At 38.6% G+C, this 11,490-nt stretch overlaps 1 protein-coding gene across 1 annotated transcript; it reads right to left on the reverse strand.

Moving 5' to 3' along the window:
* Positions 1-3,760: 3,760 nt before the first annotated feature.
* On the reverse strand, positions 3,761-10,759 carry LOC126035759 (programmed cell death 1 ligand 2-like). Its single transcript, XM_049794651.1, has 6 exons — positions 10,705-10,759; positions 9,003-9,365; positions 7,626-7,910; positions 6,929-7,069; positions 6,135-6,176; positions 3,761-3,954 (listed from the first exon to the last, which is right to left on the reverse strand). The coding sequence occupies exons 1-6, from the start codon at positions 10,757-10,759 to the stop codon at positions 3,872-3,874; spliced, it is 969 nt and encodes a 322-aa protein (XP_049650608.1). The 3' UTR covers positions 3,761-3,871.
* Positions 10,760-11,490: the final 731 nt, after the last annotated feature.

Genomic DNA, 11,490 nt, shown 5'->3' on the forward strand with positions numbered 1-11,490 from the left:
TTCAGGGTACAATTGACAACATGCTGAGGAAAACCAGGATGTCTTGTCAAACCAGATAGCAGTCATTGATCTGGGGCTATACTTTCAGGCCATGCTTTCATCAGAGTATAAGAAAAGTCAGATACTTACAAAGGATACAGAAGCTAATTTGAACAACAAATTTACAATCAAAGGTTACTTTTGGTTAGAAGGGACTTCTGGAGGTCACTTAGTTGACCCTCACCGCACAGAAAGAAAAGCCCACTTTGAAGCTAGATCTGTTCCAATAATGGTGATTCTTTACACTATAGAGATGGTTTGTAAAACTTTTCTCTTTTGCTATTTTGTGAAGTAGGAATGTATTGGTTTTGGTGGAAAGCTGCATGTTTCTGTCAGGTGAAGGAAGAAATTCTGTAAGAAAAGATGACTGCACCATTTCTTAAGAAAGGCATAGGATTTTGTTCATTGGCAATCCAAAACTCAAAGGCATTTCCAACTGCTTGCAGTTAGCCATGGTCCGAATCAGCTGGTAGTTTTCTGATATGCAGACATAAGTCTTGTAACACTTAGGTTTCAACTGGCCATTAGAAATTCCTCTTCCAATTCAGTCTTTTTCCAAAGATACTAACATTCTTGATATTAACCGTTGCTCTCCACCACGTCTGTGCTAGTGGAAATCAAGTAATTCAGTGGGTTTAGGCTGTTGCCAGTATGAAAGTGAATATGGTACAAAACGGAGGTAATCTTCCTCTCCTCCGTGCTCCTAATCACAGAGCAAACTGCAACTCACAGGTACTAAAAATGTTGCTGTGGTAGAAAAGCCCAGATAAACCTACTGCAAGCCCTTAAAATCTATGGTAAATAGCAGAGGTGAGGAATGAGCAGGAAGACTCGTCACCCAACTTGCCAATTGCTCCTGTACTAAAATGGCAAATATCTCACTCACAGTAAAGCAGGTCAGAGGATTGCAAAAGTAGTGTTCCTTAGCCAGACAAGAAGAATTAAATACTTAAAACCTATTTTTTTTATACTCGCCTGTGAAAAATGGTCATCATTAAAATTCAGTGAACTATGTTTTTGATGACTATAAATCAGTGAGTAGATTCTTTGTTCATACAAACATTCCACCAACTTTAACTGAATCCATACCTTTACACAGTACATTAACATGCTATTGCTTATGACATTCTCCTAGTTTGGACAAACATATGGAGCTGAATAGAGGAGGTACATATCAGAAAAGATAATGGAAGCTTCCTATGCAATGTATCCACTATGCCACTCTAAAATGCCAGTTGAGAGTGTCACTTTTAAAGTCAATCCCTACAAACTTATCTTTATATTACATCTAAAAAATACTGAATATTTCTTGATCTAATAATATTGACTCACTGTAAACTCCAAAATTATTAAAAAAAACCCCAACAAACAAAAACCAAAACCAAACCCTTCAAACATTTTTCAGGCAGTTTATCTGTATCTGAAAACTCTTACTTCAGCTGTTCCAAGATAACAGCGTGTAAAACAGTAGATGAAGCAGAAAGAACAGAGACTCATCGTATCACACATGTATCATATGCTCAGTGGTTTGCAGTAAAAAACAACTCACGCATCAATTCATAGACACATATAGACTGGCCAAGCTGCTGACAAGCTAACTTTCACACACTAAGATGTGACAATCATCCTGATTTATTTTGATTGCAGGTCATAAGTATCCAGTGAGAGTTGATAAAAATAGAAACTTGTAAACCAAGATACATTTCTGGGTATTCTTATGGTTATTACAGTAAATAGGACTATTGCCCCCTTCATATGAAAGGGAGTGGATAGGGCATAGGATTGTTATGCAAGCTGAGCTGCCTCTGCCTGAGGATGCCAGGTGAAATGTTTCAGTCTACAGCCCATTAAGAGGGAAAGCAGCGCAGTGTTTGCTATGCCTGTAGGATGAGCGGGAAGTGCTGCCCACACCTGTTCTTCCCTGCCCACACCAAGGCAACATTTACTCAGCAGCGTAAGATAATGTCAGGATGACTTTCATTTCAGTAAGGAACAATGATAATCACCATAATCTAATTTCAAAGGCTGTGATGTACTATTTGTGTTCATCCACATAAATTCAGTTTGAATTACTTCCATTTTATGATTATGAGGAAAAAAAGAAACAGAACACAGCAGGTGAGATTTTTCACCGTGGCTGACATACGGAGCTCATAGTTCCCAGTGAAGTACAAATCTGGTATGGGGAGAAATTGCATGACCTTATGCACTGACCCTAAACTATTGCTAGATGGTGCAAGCCAGGTCAGTCCCCAAGCTGCTATTGCATCTGAAGCTAAGCGATGCTTCAAGAAGCTGCCTCTGATTCTCTGACATCTACCTGATTTGCCATGTCAGCAAGGACATAGCAAGCCTAGTGCAGATTTGTCTCAGCTGAATCCAATGGCTACAAATGAGTATTTAAAGGTACAATACTTAGGTATTAAAGTAGAGGTGATGACAGAGAGAGATTCATTTTTCTCTTCCACTGGTAAAATCAACAGCAGCCCCGCTATTTAAAATCAGCTGTCCTGGTGAAACAGAACAGGGTGTGAATGCTGTGTTTCCAGTCTCATAGCAGCACTGTAGGTCCACTTCGTGCTGGTGCAAATAGCTGCAAAGTAACACTGGAGAAGCAGCTCCCATCTAAATCCAGAGCAAGTGCTATGAAGAAAACCTTAACGTTACTGATGCAATTATTTTTGTGAAACAGCACTCTTTCAAGAGCACAGTAATGATAAAAGTAGTTTCCATGTGAACACTTTTCTTCAATCTTGTTTATGTCTATCTTAGGAGAAAACACAGCTCACCAGAGTCAATGCTCTTTGAAAATAATATGATAAATCCTATCCAGTGCCCTTGCTTCACTATCTGATGGCTATCTAAGATGCAAAGCTGTTTACTGCTGGGTGTTTTTTCAAAACTGGCATGGTAGAAGCTACACCAATCACAAAGTGTATTCAGAGTTGAATGAGCCATTTTTAGGCATTCCAGTAATAGAAAGTAAAACAGATAAGTGCCTGGCATGGAAAAGACTCATTTTTTTCCTTTGAGAAAAGTCAAAGTTACTGTTTAAAAATAATCAGTGGAGAAATCTGGCTGAGCTTCATTTTTACTTTTGCTTCCAAATTCCTCCTAAAGAAAATTCTGTTGAGTAATCAGTTTAAATATAAAAGTTCTTAATGTCACGTAGTATAGCATCACAGGTCATGTATTTTCACCTTACTTAGGCAGCTTTACATAGACTGTGCATAAAAATTCTCTTCTATGATATAATGTTGATTTACTGTTGGTGTTGGGATTTTGTTTTTGTCTTGTCCTTTGATTTAACTTCAACCTCTTATTGATTTTGTTACATGAAATATCTTCCATGTATTGCCATCCTGGTGGGTACTCGTGGTAATTTCCAGTTTAATGTGCTGGAAAGCTTGGAAATGAGATACAGGCATGTAATGATGTCTCCACCTGAAAGATGACTGTTTAGACATAAGATAGCGTATGTAGCTTTCGTTCAAATTCCCACAAGATGTTTGAATCCAAGCACCATTCCTGAGACTGGAACAGTTAATAAAGGCATTCTTAACCAAAAATTTCTTGAGTAAGTCCAGAAGTAAAGTGTTTCAAAGGCACTCAGATAACCTCTTCACAATGGTAAACCACATTTCATGACAGCATAATTCTCAGTAACTTCAAGATATGGTTTCTGAAGAGGCATAGCTTTCCATTGCTGCAGTGACAATAAATCCCCATGAGTTCATTGTTCATCCTAAAGCTAAAGTGCTGTAACTTTCCTTTGAAGTCCCCAAAAACAGATACAAAATGTGCAAATAATGGCATGGGAGATGAATACTTTTCACAGACCCACACTCCCACTGTCTCTTGAAGCTGTGACAGTCGACAAGTATAAAGCCTCAGTTTGAGAGTTAAAATCATCTCCTTAAAGAAAGAAAATTGAATAGTATTATTTTTAAAATCTGCAATAATTTAAGCAAATAAATACCCTGATTTTAACAAGGGATTGGTAAAAGAGTGAAAGCCCTATCATCATTGTATGCAAGCTTTTCTGGGCCATGCTGAAGTTACAATGGCTCCTTAAAGCTGCCATTAATTACAGAGACATCCTGTTGCAATTTTTTCAGAGGGAAGAGTTCTCTCTCTCTCTCTCTCTCTCTCTCTCTCTCTCTCTTACCTGTGGTCCAAATTCTGAATTTTCTATTACATCAAAGCTATCACTGACGATCAGCCACATAAATGAAATAACAGAACTGAAATCTGGTTAGATAGCATCCACAGGAATGCTTGTCAGTAAAATCTGTGCATCTGAATAAAAGTTTGCAGAACTGGGACTTCAGCAGTGAGGTCAAATGTCCTACATCTTCAGTGCTGATACAGCTTGAGCTGTAAGTTAACATGACAACATGAACAATCCTTGTTCCTGTAACCAGGGCCATATGGGTCATTTCCAAGGATCTCTGGTAAAGTTATCTGTGGCTTTCATGCTTCAACTACCTACTCATCATGGAAAAAAGGTTCTTTCCAGTGTTGCTTAAAAATATATGATGCGCAGAAATATAAATGTTTGTCATATGACTTACTGCACGCTGCACAGATTTTCAGTCATTAAAATGAAGAAGTAAAAGAAAACCACAAAAAGCAGCTACCTCTCCTTTAATTTCTTCATTTCAGTAAGTGCACAGACAAGGCTAGGGCCTACAAAGTGAAAAAAATCTACAACAGTAATACACCAAGCCATGGGAAGCCACGCTGCGCTCAGACAACGTGCACTGGAATTGTGTCCAGGCATGCACCAACGCTGTCCTCCAGACTGCTGCTTGCCTTGGGCTTCTGTTCATTTGCACATGGCATAATTCCACTGAAGTTTCACACCATCACGTGAAAAATAAGAAGGGGCCTTTGACTACAGCAAGTGCTGATTTCTGAAGGTGAAAGTGTTTTTCTGAAGGTGTCATTTTGACTGTAGTATCTACCAATAGCAGTGAATTGGACAGCTATGGGTAAGATGCAAGCACTACAGTCTAAGGTAGCATGGGAATCAGTGAATTCATGCCCTCTCCGTCCAATCCCTAGTTTCCATTTCACCTACAAAAGTTATTTTTAAGCTGGTGACTTCCTGATGTATCATTTTTTAGCAGTGAGAAATATGGGTGGCTTCTCAAGTAAATCTTGTCCTTGGAAAAGCCTGAAGCTGCCTATGCATCCAGAAACTGCTACGTATTGTTTCTTCAGGCCACTTGGTCAGCTGCATCATAGTTTTGCTTCAGTTTTGCTCCTTAGGGGAGAATCATTCATATTCCTGGAGCACATTAGGCAGCCTCGGGGCTAGCCTCAATAGGCTGTGTTAGGGTCTGCTTGGACACCAAGGAAATACAGCTGAACCCAATACCACGGTACCTAACACTGGCCACAGCCTGTATCCTGACAATACATTAACCTATCTGACTTTTATTTATAGGTGACAAAGCTGATTTATATAAGTAGGTGTTTCAAGAGCTTTCTCATCATATTGCTTTATAGTTTTCTATGGTGATTTCTTTTTTTCAGTTCAATTTTAGTACAGAACAGTTATATGCATCCTGATACTTTTTTAGGCATTACCTTCCCTCTGCAATGTGAAAATTCCAGGATGTCTAGAAAAGTCACATACTCATAAGATGAGAAGTGGCTCAGTGGATGATCTAATATTCCAGATAAATGAGGTATTATTGTATTTGTTGTTAAAACCTGTGGCCTGAGTAGACTATTGCCACAAAAATCTTGATGCCTTCCAGAACAACCAGCTTTCTGTGTGTATCCTACTCAGCTGAGGCTACTAGAACTGCAGTTAGTATGCAGAGATGTATACCAAGCTATATATGCAAGCTATCTATATCTCAGTAAAAGGGAACAAACATTTATAAATTTTTACATCGCCTGTGAGAAAGTCATAATGTTAGATACTGCATTTTTAGAAAATTGAAGAAAAGTTGAATTTAAATTCAAAACTAGCATCTATTTTGATGTAACATTATTATAGTTGCCATCTACAGATTTATAAAGACTTTAGCTGTAAGCAAAAAAAAGCTGTAAGCATAAATATAGAAAACCCTATGACTTACTGTTCTCATCTTTCAGGTTAGGGTTCAGTTTTCTTTTCCTCTCTGTTAAAGTAAATATATACAAATTTAGCTTAAGCATTTCTAGATTTGAAAGAAGCAATACAATTCAACACATTTTTAGATTAAACTGAGCTTTAAGTTTATTATTAACTCATACCAAATTCATAAACTTCTCTACACTTCTTTTCTTTTACAAATTTTGAACAAAATTCTGAAGTCCTTAATAGCAAGACTTTAATTTCATGAAAATAAATACAGTTGTCTGAGTTTACTGGAGTTTATTCATAGGCAAGAAAAGACTAGAATATTCGCCTGTTTGCTTTATTACTTTTCCACTGTTGCACTTACAAACAAGGAAAGAGACACTATTCGTAATAGTCCAGTACAGCATACCATGTTAGTTATAGAGCCTTAATAGAGATCGAAAATAAAAATTCTGTGTCATAAGCCATAGCTACACTGTCTTTAGCCATGAAGAAAAACACTATTCAAACTATGTCTTTACATCCCTCCTTAGCCAAGCCAAAGCTTGTTTGTGTTCTTTACAGAATAGCAGCTGGTCAGATAAATAAATGTATCTTCCCCTATACCTTGTCTCATATAAGTAACAAGGTGAGGAAAATAAAACCCAACTCAAATGATCCAAGATTTCATTTTAGAACAGAGCTCATCTAGAAATAAAATGTGACCAAAGTCACACAAGCATGCTTAGAGTCACTAAAATTTCCAAAAGCTCACTCACAGAAAAAACTAAAGAATAAGTGAAAAGATCCACTATCTGAAGTAAAATGTACCTTTTCTGGGTTGCCCATTCTTGAATGATTTTCTCTTTTTAAAGATTAGTAGTGCAGAGGGAAGGACAGCTACGATCACACATGTGGGGACAATAAATAAGATCAGGGATTTTTGTCCACTATACTGTGTACTCATTAAAGCTGTCAAAAACATGAAAAGAAAGTAAATTTATAACTTACAAAACAGGCATCATTTATGAAGTTATCAGTTCTGATTCTCCAAAGTCTTGCTCTGACTGAACAAAAGATTCTTAAAATGTATCAGCATAGTGTTTTACACTTATTTTATGAATATTCTGCAATATAATTATAAGAAGCTTTACAAAAAATGAGTCAAATCTCTCATTTGTATGGCATTTGAGTAAGCACTACTGCAATTTATCTGTATCCTATCTGAAGAACAATTAATTAGAAGTCTAGATCAGGGAAGACACCCATGCAGATTAAAGAATTTCCTCTGTACTGGCAGCCAAATAATGGGACCTATCCTGAAATTAAAATATACAGGAAACTGACAGACTGGTTTGTTGGACTGCAAGCTAGCTGAGGCTTCAAAGTCATAAATAATGCTGACTTGTTTCTTTTCCAGAGCACCAATATTACACTGTTTTCTAGAACCAAATTCCAGTGATGGATCATAGGACATGATGTGTGTAGAAATACTCTCTGTCTTGTGCAAGTCCAAGGTGATACGAACCTAAAGTGGAAATGTGAGCTGAAGTTTCTTCATTCAGTTCTTTATTCCAGAACACGCAGCTGTAGTTCTCACTCATACTTGGTTTGAACGTCAGAATGCTTGTGACATTGTAAAGACCATCTGTGGTCAGCGTATAGGTAGTATTTGCAGATCCACTGAGATTGAAGTTCTTCTCATTTTGCCAGAAAACCTCTGCCAAAGGAAAGCCTTCTGACTGGCACATAAAAACAAACTTGTCTTCACCTTGCTTTCTCATTATTTGTGTGTTTATTCTTTTGTAAGATGCTGCATAAGAAGAAGTTGAGTGAAATTACTTTAGGCAACAATAGTAACCTTCCCACTTCACTTTCCCTTCTTCTCTTTAATGCTATATTTTGTCTATGGCTGTACCTGAGGTACACTTATTTGAAACAATGAAGGGTGTTTTGTCGAACAATTCAATATTCATTACTCAATCTTCTCATGCCTACACTGACAGAACTTACTCCGCTACTTTATACAAGGCAGCAGTTGACACTGAATTTATAATCTATCAATACAGAGGAAACACGTGAAGTCTCATGGGACTCTATTTTCACTTTTTGAATATGCTGCTTCAAGAAAAAGGCTGGGTTTAATGTTTATTTTATCACAGCTTATAAACAAGTGTGATATCTTCATCATATTAGAACAAAATGAACTTAGAATTTCTGTAAGGACAGTTCAGAGGAACCAATGTGGGTCTTAAAAATGGCTGTATCTATTTTTGTATGTGACAAAGCTCGTTATTTAAATGCCTGGCTTGGAAATGAATGCTGCCTTATATCACACAGACATACTGCAGTTAGTGGGAAACACCAGAGGCCTTTCAAAGGACTGATCTATCATGCTATCCAGTAACATATGCCTTTATTACTAACGTCCATTTGGCTTTGATGAACACAGAAAAATCACGCTACTTTGCTCTGGCAGCTGCCGTCACTTGGAGAATTCCCAGCCACTTGGGTCATTGCAGCAAGGCTCCTAAGTAAATTAAAGCACCTCTGGGAAACTTTTGGGAATGGCCAGAGGCGGCCCAACAGGCAAGGGGGTCAAATGAGAGGTCGGGGCACTGCAGAAGAGGGTGTGGGAAGGAGGAAGAGGGATGAAGGGCAGAGGGGGAGCATTTGCTCTCCCTCTCTGGCACAGGCTGCTCCTGGAGAAGCTCAGCTGGCTGTTGAAGCAAAGACCAGCCAGCACCAAGACAACTGCTTTGGTTCACCTGGAGGCTGAGCACTGGGTCCTGGTGAGAGAATTAGCAACAAATTCCTCAAAATTACTCAATTTCTACAAGCCTATAGGAATTTAGTAGAGACGTCTCTCAATGAATGTATACTTACATTCAACTCGGCCACTAACCTTTTACTTCCAAAGTAATGTACTTGTAGTCCACGCCCTGGTAGTCAATGAGACAAAGGTATGATCCCGCATCTGTGATCTTCACGCTGGTGATCTGAAGGAGAGCTCGTCCCAATTTCAGTTCACTGTGCAGAAGTGTTGCTCTTCCTATGTAATCATGATGTTGGGATAGAGAGAAAGCCTTCCCATTGCGGAGCGTGTACACCTCTTTTGATTTCGACTGGCCCTGCCTTTTTTGCTCCCAAACAACAGTCAGGAGTCCTAGGTTTAATGAGCCGTTCACAGGGAATCTGCATTCCATGGTCACATTGCTCCCATACTCCACAATGTACAGCTGTTGAGGAACTTCAACTGTAAATAAAGCTATGGCAGGAAAAGAAAACAGTTTCATTTTTTTGTATTAAAATACGTTCTGATTTTCCTTACATTTGGGTGAAAAGGTATCACGTAGTAGCCATATAGTTACTGGTTTGACTAAAAGTTTTACGTGTTTTTTTTCCTACTCACACTAACATTTTTACTATGTCCGTCATATTTATAGTGAATCATCTATATTCTGTATAGATTACAGAGTCTGAAAGACAAGGACAAAACAAGCAAGGGGTTTTTTTACATTTTAGAAATAACTTAAGGCTGAGTCAGTGAATACGCAGGGAGCACTTCTATGAAACTATGAAACTTAGGACATATCTGTCCTAAGATTCTAGTAAAAGCAACAGTTAATTGTGGAAATAGTAAATCTAATTTCATCATCCTTCACAAAGAGAAAATCCAGTGTAACGCCTGTGAAACAGAGCTGCATTGGATAAGCAGGTGTAACATGGAAGAATTGCTATGTAGCAATTACAGTCTTCCACAAGCCTGGGACCATGTGAGTATCATTTGATCTAATGCATCTTCTCAGATACATGCAGCAGAAAGTATATTACAGAAAGTATATCAAACTAATCTTTTTAGCCATTCACCAAATCTGAAATTCATACTGTTATGAAAAGTTTACCATTTTGAAGTGTAATTGGTAAAGGAGAGTTACTTATGATACATCATTCAATATACCTTCTTACTACTTTCTATATTGGATGTACCATATATTGGTAGATTTAGTTCAGAAGCACTTGGAAGTATTCATAGTGACATTCAAAAGAGAAGTTCAGGCAACTGTTTATGCATCCCTTTTATTTCATATGGTTGTGAAATACTTACAGGGAAGGCTTCAATTCCTCTTAGCAATGTTTATTTATTCACTTTAATACAACCGTGATGAGGGAAAAAATAATATGAGAAATTGCTAAGCCCCTTCTGGGTTTTGGCCAAGCTGCTCCTGCTACAGGCGTGGGCAGGGGAATACATGTGTTTTTACTTCACTCTGCCTCTATATGCAACTGAGGTTGCTCTACTTTACAATTGGCTTAGGTTGCTTTGGTCATCCTCCCTCTTGTAGCTGTGCCTGATGATGCTGGACGCCTCAACTGCCAACACACTATGCTTTAAAGAAGCCTGGCAATGAAAAGTGACAGGCATTCTGTCCTGTGCTCAATTCGCCCACAGTGCCTTCTGTGAGATGTTGCAAAGCAGCGGCTCCAGACATCACTGGCTATTGGTGCAACTGTCACTGGAGTAGCTGAAGCCCACGCACTGAGGGCATAGTGGTATTTGCTGCATTGGTTCTGCTGGTGGAATTGAAAGGCAGTTTCGCTCTCACCTGAAACCATGCAGAGCTGTGTTTCCAGCAGCAGCATTGGTAGGATCTGCAACATTTTCTCAGGTGGATCTGAAACAAAAGTAGTATTGCATCAGAACTTGCAACAACCACCTTCTCCTGCTGAGGTGGATTAGAGCCATGCTAGCCTTCAAAACCTATCGCAGCTAAAAATCAGCAAAACTAAAAACAGACATAAGGCTACCACTAGAAACAAGGAAAATCCTGATTAAAACAACCCATGCACACGCATGGAATACAAACCACTGACCTGTGGCAATGAAGAGAAATAAAACATTTCCACAACTTCACCCATAAGGCTTTCAGGATCTGTAGCTTGCAGGCAGTCTTAAATAGCCTGATGAGACAGCGTTTTTACAGCAACTTCACATTGAAACTCTACCCCTGAATAATAAAAAACAATTGCAGTTGGCTTCTCACATGTGGGAGAGCTTCATAAACATGCACAAGCAGACTTTTTTAACTGCCTGCACTAACACCTGATCTAGTTTACAGGTTTGCTAACCCCAATTTTGTTTCAACTCTACTTTGCATACTTTTTTGAGGATACTTATTGTCCAAGTTCTTTAACCTCAAGACCAGCAGATGCCTGGAACTCAGTGTGAGGTACTGGAAATCTCAGGGTAGGTAAATTAAAGTTCACTTCAGAATGGATGAGGTATGAACACTTACTGCTGCTAATTGTTTCACTTTGCTCATGGCAGTGCCTGACATGTACAAAGTACCTTCTATTACTGACAGTAAACCAACTGTCCTGAAATAATGCAG

Source organism: Accipiter gentilis, chromosome Z (genome assembly GCF_929443795.1).
Source record: "Accipiter gentilis chromosome Z, bAccGen1.1, whole genome shotgun sequence".
Lineage (NCBI taxonomy): Eukaryota > Metazoa > Chordata > Aves > Accipitriformes > Accipitridae > Astur > Astur gentilis.